Here is a 12,043-nt window from a genome sequence, read left to right on the forward strand (position 1 = left end):
TTGGGCCTCTGCCCGGGATGGAAGATCTCCTGACCCTGCCCACCTCTCCCCAACTCTCACCCTCCTCCCCCTGCAAGTGTGGGTCCCGGAGTGGGGGTGGGGTGGAGAGCCAGCCCCGGCCTAGGCCTGTTTGCTCCAGGTGGGGGGGGGGCCCGGAGTGGGGCGCAGTGTGGTGGGGGTCCTCCAGACATGGAAAGTGATTTGGGGGTGCCGGGGGGGCAGCCTCTCCCGTGGAACAGGGATGTACTGAGGCGGGGACTGGGAGGCTCCCAAGGTCTGGGCTTCTGCCCATCCCCCCATCACATTCCCGGCTGGGGGGACACTTGGAGGGAGGAGGGCGGGAAAGGTGGCCTGTCCGAAGGCTGGAGGCTGCCTCCTTGCTTTCGGAAGGTGCTGTCCCCAGACTCAAGCATGAAGTGGTTTCCAGGGGCTTCTCAGCTCAAAGGTGGGGGGGGGGGTCAGAGGACACTTGGAGAGCTTGGGTCATGGGGGCAAAGTCACAAAGAAATAGGACCACTCACTAGACGTGGGGGGCTGGGGGTGGGGCGTTCTGCAAAATGTGAATGGGGTCTGCGGTTAGCGGGGTCACCCATCTGCCGCCTCCGTTTGCGGGCTTACAGGGGAGTGTCCTTACTCGAAGGAAATAGACGCCCGTGTATTTAGTGCTACGGGCATCAGGTCAGCAACTTACCGGGAAATGGTGTGAAATCTATTTAGATTGGGATTACATTGAATTTATAAATAAATATAAGGTAAATGAACACCTTTGTCAAAAAGCCACCCGGCTGAGGGCCAGAGCATGGTGGATGAGAGGGATAAGCGGCAGGTGCGAGCTTTCTCCACACAACCTGATGCTGCGGGCTGAGCGCGCACACGCCAAGCCCAGGGGCCCAGCCCCTTCAGAAAAGCCTCCCCGTGGGGCGCCTGGGTGGCTCAGTGGGTTAAAGCCTCTGCCTTCGGCTCAGGTCATGATCTCAGGATCCTGGGATTGAGCCCCGCATCGGGCTTTCTGCTCAGCAGGGAGCCTGCTTCCCCCCCCCCCCCTGCCTGCCTCTCTGCTTACTTGGGATCTCTGTCTGTCAAATAAATAAATAAAATCTTAAAAAAAAAAAAAAAAGCCTCCCCGCCGCTTTCGCTACACATTGGAAGCAGGTGGGGACCCTTAAAAATGCTAATGTCCAGTCCCCACCCCACCCCACCCCCCTTTGGCCAGAGCTGGAGGCTGACCCTGGGGGTCCCTGGAGTAGGCGTCTGCTGGGCACTGTAGAGAGGAAGGCTGGTGGGTGGTGGGGAGGGGAGGGAGGAGTAGCGGGGGGGCGGTGAAGAGAGTCTCAGCGGAGGGCCGACCTCCTCAGCCTGCTGTGGGCGGGAGGTGGGCTGGCTTTGGGCTCGGGAAGGCCCCACCCCGCTGGCCCAGCAGTGTGCGCGCGCGCCCTCCTGAAATATTTGGAATAATTAGCAAGTGAAAGCCGCAAGTTAGCCCTGAGAATGCCAGGTTGGCCTCGCGCCAGACTTGAGAGAAGGGAAAGAAAGGGGCTTCGGGAGGAAGGGGTCCGTGGAGGCTGGGCAGGGCTGTGCGAGACAGTGCCCATTTGTGCCCCGTGTGGGGAAGGGGGCTGGGTAGAGAAGTGGGCGCCAGACAAAGCTGGGGTGTTGGGAGGGAAAGGTGCCGCTGTGTGTCACCCCCACATACATTTACGTGCCTTGGTTTCCCCCTCAGGACCCTGGTCCCTCCCGGAGCGCACCTGCTGGTGTGAGCCAGTGGGGAAGCAGGGGCTGGGCACCTTGACTTCCCCAGTGGCCTTCCCTCTCCTCCAGCCTGCCCTGGGCCTGGGAGGGAAGGCGCAAGGCTTGGTGAGCACGCGCCAGGCTGGGGCTCTCTGGCTTCACACCCTGTCCCTCCAGGAGGGGACCGAGGGAGGGTGGTGCTGGAGACAGGCCTGGGCCGGGGCCGCACACTCAAGACAGGCGAGCCCGGGCAGGCCCTGGCGGTCAGGGACACGTGAGCGGGGCCCTGGGCGGGCTCGGCCCCTGCGAGTCCCCAGGACCAGGGAGGGGGCTGTGTCTCCTTTGTCGCCCACTCCCTCGGGCTGAGGGTGCCATTCGCCCCATTGTGCAGATGGAGGTGCTGAGGCCCCAGACTGGGGGGGGGGGACCCCAGGGGGCTGCCTCTCAGCCCCTTTCTCCCTGGGGACACAGAGGTCATGGGGAGTTCGTCGGAAGGGGACTCCTGAGGTCTTGGGCGCCCCGCATCGTCCTCCCAGCCGTTCCCCCTCAGGCAGCGAAGACCACGGCCTCCTTCCTCCCACACTGGCCCTAAAGTTGCAAGCAGGTCCATTTTCAGATTTTTAAACATTTTATTTTTAAAAATGTGTTTATTGTAAATAACTTTCCATGAAAAAGGTTAAATTGCCCCACAGGGCAGGAGGGTGGCTGCGGGACGGGGACGGAGGGGCTCCGGGTAGAGGGAGACTCGCCCCCCAGCAAGCACAGGCGAGGATGCCCGCGATCCCCGCCTTCCTGGTCCCAGAGGTTCTAGCAAGCTCTGCATCCCTCCCTGTTAAGCCTCGGCTATCGCTACACTCACTACATTAGTCTGTCTGTCCTCTGCTGCCCCTGCCCCCAACCCCCCAGAAGCCCAACTCCCCGCTGCGCTCTGCCTCAGGTCAGGCTCAAAGATTAGGGATTTAGGCTCCCTGCCCCAGCTCCAGGGATGGGGCCAAGAGAAGACCCCAGGGGCCTTAGAAAACCTCCTTGCCCTCCGGGCTCCCCGACCCCATTCTGCGTGGGCCCTCTGCCCCCTCCCCCCAGCCCCACCCCGCCCCCACCCTTCCCCAGCCCCAGGGAGGCTTTGCCGGGAGAGGCCTCCAGGGGGTTAATTTGCTGTCACCTAATTAGCATTTGTTGTACCTGGGAACTTTCTCTGGATAGAGACCTGGGGAGGACAGCGGGAGAGGGAGAGGCGTCGAAGCTGAGGTGCCCTGGGGCGGGCCCTGTACTGTTGCTCCCCAGCTTGGCCAGGGCCCCTCCAGGTGCAGCTCCCACAGGGCAGGGTCCTGAGCCCTTTGCCGGGGGCTGGCGAGAGGAGGAGCCATGAAACACTGTGTGTATGGGGGGGCGAGAGGGGGCCGGGGAGGCAGCAATTCTGGACCTGGGCCCCCCCTCCCCCGTTCTCAGCCTCCGGGGCCGGAACCTGAGGGCAGCCCAGGCTGGGGGCCGTGGGGCCTCGTGGGGCCAGCCTCGGGAGACCTGGCCCAGCCCCCGCCTGGGCGGTAGGGTGTCCCCAGGGGCCTGTGCTGGGGGGCAGTCTGGGCCCTGACCTGGGCACTGTCCGGAGGTGGGGCGGGGCCCGGCCTCTTACAAGAAGGCGCCCACGCTGGCCCAGTCCTGCAGGTCGGCCGCCAGGGTGGCGTCCCCGGCCTCGAAGAGGGGCTCCGGGGGCAGGCAGCCACTGCCACTCTCGTCCCAGGGGTGCTGCAGGAAGGACGTGGCCAGGAAGGTCTCGTCGAAGTCCAGGCTGTCGGCGGCCTGCTCCCCCGGAGGCCCCCAGGTGGCGGGGCAGTCGATGTGGCGGCCGTGGACGGTGAGGTCCACGTCCCCGTGCGAGGCGGGGCTCAGCGGCGGGCTCAGCTCCAAGGCCTCCAGCGCGCCCAGCTCGCCGCCCAGGGCGCCGGCCTCGAAGATCGCCTCCCAGTCAAAGTTGCCTTTGAGGGGCTCCAGCTCGCCCTGCTCCTCCTGGGTCAGCAGCAGGGTGCTGGGGGCCCGCGGGACCTTGGCCACCCGCTTGGGCAGCGGCTGTTTGCGCTTATGGCCGAGCCTGCCCTCGCCCGCCCCCCAGCCTGCCTCCCCCGTGGCCTCCTCGAACTCCCGCAGCAGCTGCTGGGCCTCGGTGTTGACGGTCAGCGGCCCGGCCCACGGGGCGGCGCGGGGCTCCTGCGAGGCCTGGCGGGCAAAGGCCGGGTGGATGTGGACGGGGGGCAGCCGCCGCTTCTTGAAGGCCCCGCTGAGCAGCCGCTCGGCGTACTGGGGGTCGATGCGCCAGAAGCCCCCCTTGCCCGGCTCGTCCTTCTCCCGGGGTACTTTGATGAAGCACTTGTTCAGGGAGAGGTTGTGGCGGATGGAATTCTGGGCGCGGGGGGAGAGGAGAGAAAGAGGTCGCTGGGTGAGTGGGAAGGGCCGGCGATGGGGGGCAACGGGCGCTCCTGGCCACACGGGAGGGACGGACGGACGCACCGCTCTGACCAGTGACTCTGGGACACCAGCCACTGGGCACCGGGAGCCGGGAGTGCTGTCGGGGCTTTTGTTCCCTGTTGCCGGGATATCTGCCTGCTCAGTCATCCGAGCCCTGAGCCGCGGGGTGGCTCGCCGCGCCACCCCACCCTGCCCTCCCTCCCTTACCCCACCGCTTGCGGCCTCTGGCCAAAGGCCTCAGCTCCCCCAGGGCCTGGACGGCCATCTCACTCAGCCTGGGCCTGGCGGGCCCTCTCTGTTTGTGAAGTGAGTGGGTGGGTTGAGGCAGGGGTGCGGGGAACGGGGCTAGCCGGGGTGTGAGGGTGTGTGCTCTGAGCGTATAGGGATGAAGTGTGGGGGGACCTGATGACTTTTCCTTGCTTGTTGAGCCGGCTACCTGCCAGCCCGGGCCCTCGCCCGCATGGTCCCCTCCTCCCACCCAGGCTCTGAGGCCACAGTTGATGATTACCCAGCCTAGAGGCCCTGAACTCCACAGGTTTCGGGGAGGGTGGGGGCTGGGGGTGTCTCTGCTTTCTCACTGAGGGTACAAATGGCGCTTGCCCCAGAGCCAGGGCCCACACAAATGTGGAAGAGTCTGGGACTGCCATTTTGCGGTCTGCTCCCTGCGGGTGCCCCGGGAAAAAGTCCGGATGTTCTGGGGCCTCCGTCCCTAAGTAGCCCCTGATTCTGATGGCGGCAGACTCGCGTCTGCATGGCCTCAGATCACCATCCTGCCTTGTTCATTCCTGGGTGCATCGTCTTGTCCAACCCATGCTGGTGGACAGGGTTTTAGAGCCCAGAAGGCAGGGTGGGTGGGAGGGTCGCGCCCCCTGGCAAGGCTGGGATGTTTACATGGAGGCTCCGGCCCCTTGGCTGCTCTGTGCCAGGTTCCGGAGACTTGGAACACGAAGCCAGTGCAGCAGGGAGAGCCCCTGTGGAAAGCACCTGGCTCCGGTAATTGTCTCCCCAGGGAGGCTGACTGAGAAGAGGGGGAGGACAGGGGGCAGGAAACTGGGGAGGAGTTGGGGTGGGGGGCTGGGGCAGCAGCTTTACTTTAGGAAGGCCCCATAGACCCTCTGCTGGGACACAGCTGGCCTTCACACCCCACTGCCTCTCCCCAGCCCCAACCTCCACCAGCCCACTGAAACAAGACAGGATGCAGCGCCTGGCAGGGGCGATGCTCCAGCATCCGATTCTGAGTCGGGCCTTGACAAGTGACCTTCGGCGGGGCGGTGTCTAGGAACTCGAGGACTTGGGACAAAAATGTGTCCCTTAGTCCATCATCCTCTTAGGGGACCATGTGCACACACAGTCTGGCCCTGGCCTCTGGGTTGGGTCTACTGGATGAGTGACAGGTGCTTCCCCCATGAATTTCGGGGTCTGCATCCTTTCTAAAGCCCTTTAAATATCCTCCCGCTCCTCCCTTTCTGATGTCAAAGGAGGGACAGTTCTAAGCCCTAGGCTCCCTTGAGGTCCTTCCTCGATGGCCTTCCTCCCCTGGGCCCTGGCTGCACCAAGCCTACTTGGCGTGCGGACCTGGAACCTGAGTCCAGTCCACCCTGGCATGGGGAGGGAGGAGGGGAGCGGGGAGGGAGCGGCCGCCACCCGCACCTCCCCTACCTGCCAGGTGGGATCAGCGTGGCGGAAGTAGCAGAAGTTGTCCGTGATCCACTTGTAGATGGCCGACAGGGTGATCTTGGTGGCCTTGCTGGCCTGCATGGCCATGCAGATGAGCGTGGCGTAAGAGTAAGGTGGCTTCACATTCGGGTTGGTGGCGTAGTCCACGTCGTCGGGGGGCGGGGCTTGCAACCCCGGGGGCGCGCTCCGCGACGTGCACGACGACGTGGGCTTACCAGGAGTGTGCGGCTGCCCCAGGCAGGCTGGATCGGCCGCCAGGGGGGACCCCGGCGCGGCCGAGCCTGGCACCTGGTGGTAGCCGTGGGGGTCGGTGCCCCCCGGCGGCAGGGCGGGGGCCTTGGCGTTGAGAATGGAGAATTCCTGCAGCCACTGCAGGCTGGTCAGGCTGTCATCCAGGGCGTCGGGCTCCTCCAGACCGCCCTCTGGCCCGGCCTCCTCCGCCGCCCCTGCACCCGAGAGGCGTAGCCAGCTCTCCGCCATATCTGCGGGGACTCTCCGAGGGGGCGGTCAACATCCACGGGCTGAGCCGGGGGTAGCGCGCCGCGCTCTCTAGCTCTCTGACTCCCGCGGCTCCAGTTACACGGCCTCCCGGACGCGCGCTTCCATCCCGCGGCGACCAGGGGGTCGTCTCCTCCGAATATGAATGCGGTATCTGCTGGGGAGGACCACAGCGGGAGCTGAGAGCTCTCCCCCACCCCCGAGGGGAGCGTGTGTGCGAGGCGGAGGCTCCCCGAAAATCGTCCCCGCTGCTGGGGAGGATCTGTTCTGGCCGAGGTCTGGGAGGCAGAAGCAGTGCCGGGGTGGGGGTCCGACCCCCCACTGGGCCCGTCTCTCCTTTCTCTCCGAGGTTTTAGAAGAGACTTTGGTAGCCAAAGGAGGGGACAGCGAAGGGGCCTCTGAGGCTATCACCTTCTCCTCCAGAGCAGGAAATCAGCCCCCCTCCCCTCAACAAGTGGAAATGGGGCGAGGGAGTCCGGGAGGGCAGTATCACCGGGCGGGGGACGGGGAGGTCGTCTTTGAAAAGAGGTATTAGGATGGGGGATAATAGGGAAGGAAGGAAACAGGATAGGAGTTACAGGGGGGCGAGAAGTAAGTGTTCCCCAAACTCAGATGTCATTCCCGGGTCCACCACTTCCGTCGAGGGCGGATGGGAGAGCGGGCTGGTACGGACACCCTCCCTTCCCGCGGCCACTGCCGTCTCAGTCCCTTACCTGGCTCAAAGCGCAGCCCGGGCCAAAGGAAGGTTCTGGAAGAAGTTCCTTCCACCCCCCGCGGCTCTCTGTTCCCAGCTCGAGGGCCCCGCCAGCGCCTCTTGTCGCCCCCCCAGCTCGACGGCGCCTCTCTGAGCGCCCGTGGCCCCCGGACCGGCATTAAGTAGCCGCTGCAAAGGCTTCTTCTGCTGTCATGGCGACGCTCCGCCCCCATAAACAGCTTCCGCTGCTCCTATTGGCCAGCACGTTTCCAAGGAGACCGCGGGCTCTAGCCACTCTCTCGGGCGGTAACTCTCCTGGAACTCCCTCCTTCTGCCGCCCTCTCCCGCGCCACCCAGCCCCCTACCCGCCACCGCGTCCCGGGTCCGCGCATTCCCGCCCGAGCGCCCCGCGCAGGGCTCGGAGAGGCGCGCGGCTCCCGCCCGAGGCGCAGGGCACGCCCGCGCGCCGTTTGCCCCCGCCGCCGCTCTCCCGGCCTCGCTCCCTTCGGTCCCGGCTGCTCGGGGCGGCCCAGACTGGGAGCGGGTTCGGGCTCGGGCACCGTGTGCCTGGGGTTTCCTTTCCTCTCCTCTGGGCTCACGTTCCTCTGCCCTTTCCCACCCTCCCGACCCCGAGCGTCGTCTCGGTGCCGGCAGGCAGGCCTGACTCTCCGATGCCACCTGCCGCTCGGGTCCGCCGCCGGGGCTGCACCGATCCCAGACGCCCTGAGGCGGGTAGGGTTTCCCGGTAAGCGGCTTCTTCCCCAGCCCTGTACTCAGCAAGGCTCCCGGAAGCTGACTTTCCAGAGGCTTCTGCGGAAGGGCTCTCCCTCCTTTTCAGATAGCGGAGGAAACCGAGCGGTGAGTGAAACTCAGAGAAGCCACGGACTCGCCGAATTCTCTTCGCAGGGTCATTTGCCCCGTTAGTGTCACCAACTTTTTAAGTGGCAGGGACTAGGGGTGAGGGGACACCAGGGGCCTCTTCGTCCCTTCCCCTGCGTCTCTTCCGCCACCAGCTTTCGGGCTCTTCAATTATTGAGGAGCTGCAGTGGCAGAAGTTATCCAGTTCAAGGGTGAGGGTAGGGTGAGGGCTCCTTACTCACGCCTCTGCCCAGAAGCAGGAGGGCAGGGTGGGAAGCCTGTGCCCGGGGGGGGGGGGGGGACACGTCAACTCCCACCTCCCACCCGGGACCATGGCTTTCCCGACCCCTTGTCCTCTCCCCCTCCTCCACTTCTAGATTCTCTTGAGTAAAAATATTTGAGCACTGGACAAAGTCAGAGACTTTCACAAACACGCCAAGGGCACAATTAACAGCTCTCCTTCCCTTGTAAACAGTTTTATTCGTTTTTAAGAATCATGCAGCAGTCCGTAAATATCGCATCCTTGATGTCCCCACTGTAGCGTGCCCACGAGTGTACTCCAGCGAGTGAGGGGTACACGGATGGCACAAGCAGGACACACGCGCACGGGCACACACCAGGTGTGCAGGTCCTAAAGCGAAGTGATCAACCAGCATGCCAGTGTCAGGCGGGCAGGACGCGACTCTCCCCGGGTGAGACGGCTCAAAGTGTGTGGGTCTGTGCCCAGGAGATGCCCCAGCGTGGGCATAAATTCTGTGGGTGGAACTGGGTGAGGAAGGGAAAAAGGCCAGGATGGCCACGCCACCTGGAGGCCAGCGGAGAGCCCAGACCTCGGGCTGGAGCTGGTGGGAGGAGCCACAGGCCTCCAGGTGGTCTGCGCCCTGGAGTGAAGAGCCAGGCCCCAGCCCCTTCTGTCTGGGTCAGCTGCTCGGGACACGACGGTCTCCGGGTGATGCAGTGGGGCAGTAGGGTTGGCAGCTATTCCCTGACCGGGCTGACTAACGACCAGCAACTTTGGGTGGGATATTTCTGCTTGCCGAAGAGCCGAATAAGAACAAAGAGGAGAGAGAGAGAGAGAGAGAGATGGAGGATTGGTCTGAGGAACAGGAGTGAAAGGGCCATTTCTAACCCAGGCATGTCTTGATTATGGAACCAAGGCCTTGAAGAATCTTCGTGAGCCTCCTGCTGGGGGGAGGGCCCAGCATGTGCTGTGAGGAAGGACAGAGGCAGGCCCTCCTCGGAAGAGGGTGATAATGGGTTCCTCTCAGGGTTCCTGGCCACCGTGGCCACTGTTTACCTGCATCTCCTTCACCTCAGGTAACACCACACCGTGACTACACAACCTGCCAGGAGAGGAGGGGAGGCTGTGTACCACCGCCCCAGGCTAAGGGACGCTCCCCATTCCCTGGGGCTTAAACTTCAAGGAAATCAGGAAGTGGGGTTATTGCTCCAATCGCAAACACAAAAGGGGCTGGAGGAATGTTGGGGGAAAGAAAAGACAAGGGCCTGAAGCAGCAGAGTCCCTCGCAGGACCTCACAGGGAGAGGGGGACAGGGATTCAGGACAGAAGCTTTGATTCCGGCTTGGTTGATGTCATGTCTGTCAGGGCAACAGGCCTTCCCCCAACCAGGGCAGGACCTGAGGCATAACCACAAGGCCTGACAGCGCAAAGAAGCCACACAGAAGGTGCAAAGATTCCCCGGGCACTGGGCTCTCTTTGGGGTGCTGGAAGCAGCCCTGAAAAACTCCTTCAGGGTAATGACTCCAAATATGAAGACAGGCTGTCACGACAGGCAGAGCCCAAGGCCCTGCGGCGTCTCGGCCTCACAAGTGGCTGTACAGGTCTGACCTGGCTTCCCGAGCTCACGCTCCGCTAGGAGGCCACCTTTTCCCAAAGCCAGTCAACAACACATCTGTCCAAGAACCAGCTAGAACCCACTGGCAACACTGGTGCTGAGGAAGAAGGAGTAAGTCCCAACAGCTTACAGCCCGGCCTTGCTGTTTCTGACTTCTGTCTACGCGCCTTACATGGGGGGGCACACAGCTTGAACAGTATCTCTGAATCTCTAAAGAGCCTGGGGAAGGGCTACCTCCCCCGCCCCAGGCTCAGCGGATCTGGAAGGCAGGGGAGGAAACAGGGAAGGAAACCCCCGGGACAGGGAGGCCTGTCCATCACCTCCCCATCACCGCTAGCCTCAGCTCGGCAGCGGGCTCCAGCACTTCCTTTTGGACTCCTGGGCACCAGTGTGGGGGCCACGGTGCCACCCCCCTCAGCCTATTTCTTCAACTATTCGCACGAAGGGGCGAGGACAGGGACAACAGGTGTAGGATGCCACCTGACGGGGCACAGCGAGCAAATGTCAAACTACAGGTCAAACTACAGGACAGCTAACACAGTGCCTGGCACATAGAACGGGCCAAAAATGTGGGGTTTTTTTTTGAAAAGTCACCTTACGATGTCATCCCAGGCCTTCATATACGCACCTGACCATAAACGGCCCTCCTAAGGGGGATTCACGTACCTGGGGGATTGTCAGATCCAAGGCCGCCTCCCTAAGCAGACAGACACACCAGGCACGGGACACAAGCTCTGTGACCAGAAGCAAAATTAATTTCTCAACCAACATTTTGGTTGCCACCGTTTCTTGTCCTTGACAAAGGAGCTCCTAACGCTTTTTGAGGGAAACTTGGCTTTGAGTGCAAAATGGCTTTCCCTTCTCCCAGGAGCCATCCCCAGCTCCACCCTCAAATGGAGGGTTCAAATTGCTTATGATGTTTTAGAGACCAGAAAATGCCAGACGGGTGTCTGTAATGAAGCTGCCAAAACTCTAGGTCCTGTCGGTGTGCCCCGAAGGAGAGAAAGATGGGAAACAAGCAGCCTGTGGACCTCGGCTCCCCCCGGAAGATCCAGATCGGGAGGAGACGTTCCAGAGAGTCTCTGCAACTGAGCTGCAGTTCGTTGAGAGGCTCCAGCCCACAAGGAGAGGGGAGGCTTCCAGATCCTTCTGGGAGGGGAAGGGGCATGGTTATGGGGACCGGGCGAACCTCCATGTCCAGCTTTCATCTGGATGCAGTGTTCATGCTGTCGCGGAGGACACGCAGGAGGCCAGCAGCCCAGTGAGGCCGGGATGGAAGGTGGGGCAGGAGGGAGCCCAGGTGCCCGGGCTGGGGCTCTCAGACGGCCAAGGGACCCCACACGCAGGGCCTGTCCTCAGGGTCCTCCAGGCTGCTGGATGATAAGCGCCGACGCTGAGTGTTCCGACGACTGACAATGTTGTCATCGGCCTGCCAGGTGCCTGGAGAGGAGAGAGGGGAGGGTATAGGAGCGGGTCTCTGGCCAGGTCCAGATGGCCTCTCCAGCACGATGGCCCAGGCGTGCCCAGGAGTTCGGCACGGAGGTGGGCAGCACGCGTGTCATCTGAAACTCCCATGTGTGTGCCACAGCGAGGGAGAGAGAACTGGGCGTGGTGGGCGTGCCAGGGCGCAGGGGACGGCTCCTGTCCTAACGGGCTAGGTACGGCCAGGCCCCCGTGGAGACCGCTGACAGAGAGGAACCTGCAGGGATCTCTTGTTCTGCAGACTTGCCCTGCCATCTACTTCTGTGTCTTTATTTGTCTGAAGTGTGCCTGTATGTTCTGGTGGAGAGGAGCAAGAAACCGGGTCTAGCGGAGGTTTTCGCAGGAAGCAGTGGCGGGGGTGGGAGAGCATGTGAATGCGGTCCTAGTCGTGCTAGTGTTTGCTGTGGGGGCTGGGGTGGGGCAGGAAGGGGCTGGTGGCCCAGCAGAGCGCCGGGGACAGAAGGCCATGGGGGAGCTGGTGCGATGGCTCCAGCATCCCTCCTGCCCCAGGCAGCCCGCCGAGGTCACCATCAACCCCAGGAGACGCCAGCCCGCGGGCCCTGGGATCCCCGGGGTCCCCTAGGCAGCACCCACTAAACTTCTCATCCTCCCCCAAATCTGCCGCAGCTCCGGTACGCTGAGCACCAGCTGCTGGGGCCCGAAGCCCACCCTTGTCTCCCCTGTCTTCGGCGCTCTGGATTTAATCCATCACGACCTCCTGCTTGTCTGCTTGTGGTCAGAAAACCTGGGCTTCCCTCCCGGGTCCTTCCTGCCTGGCTGCACGCTC

The 12,043-nt window shown here is 63.1% G+C and overlaps 2 protein-coding genes across 9 annotated transcripts in view; both read right to left on the reverse strand.

Moving 5' to 3' along the window:
- Nucleotides 1-2,337: 2,337 nt before the first annotated feature.
- Nucleotides 2,338-7,449, reverse strand: FOXJ1 (forkhead box J1). 2 transcript variants are annotated; one of them, XM_032321704.1, is made up of 3 exons: nucleotides 7,080-7,449; nucleotides 5,851-6,520; nucleotides 2,338-4,125 (listed from the first exon to the last, which is right to left on the reverse strand). In XM_032321704.1, the coding sequence occupies exons 2-3, from the start codon at nucleotides 6,346-6,348 to the stop codon at nucleotides 3,358-3,360; spliced, it is 1,266 nt and encodes a 421-aa protein (XP_032177595.1). In that variant the 5' UTR covers nucleotides 6,349-6,520; nucleotides 7,080-7,449; the 3' UTR covers nucleotides 2,338-3,357. The 2 variants fall into 2 exon arrangements, with proteins under 2 accessions (XP_032177595.1, XP_032177596.1); XM_032321705.1 differs by having other exon boundaries at nucleotides 5,851-6,523.
- Nucleotides 7,450-10,359: 2,910 nt separating this feature from the next.
- Nucleotides 10,360-12,043, reverse strand: part of RNF157 (ring finger protein 157) — a 78,965-nt gene continuing 77,281 nt past the window's right edge. For 5 of the 7 annotated variants that reach the window (XM_032319798.1, XM_032319797.1, XM_032319803.1 and 2 more), the window contains one exon: nucleotides 10,360-11,214. In XM_032319798.1, the coding sequence (XP_032175689.1) occupies nucleotides 11,093-11,214 (122 nt within the window). In that variant the 3' untranslated portion in view covers nucleotides 10,360-11,092. The remainder of the gene's footprint in view (nucleotides 11,215-12,043) is intronic. The other 2 variants (XM_032319800.1, XM_032319799.1) reach the window with 1 other exon arrangement.

Source organism: Mustela erminea, chromosome 18 (assembly GCF_009829155.1).
Source record: "Mustela erminea isolate mMusErm1 chromosome 18, mMusErm1.Pri, whole genome shotgun sequence".
Lineage (NCBI taxonomy): Eukaryota > Metazoa > Chordata > Mammalia > Carnivora > Mustelidae > Mustela > Mustela erminea.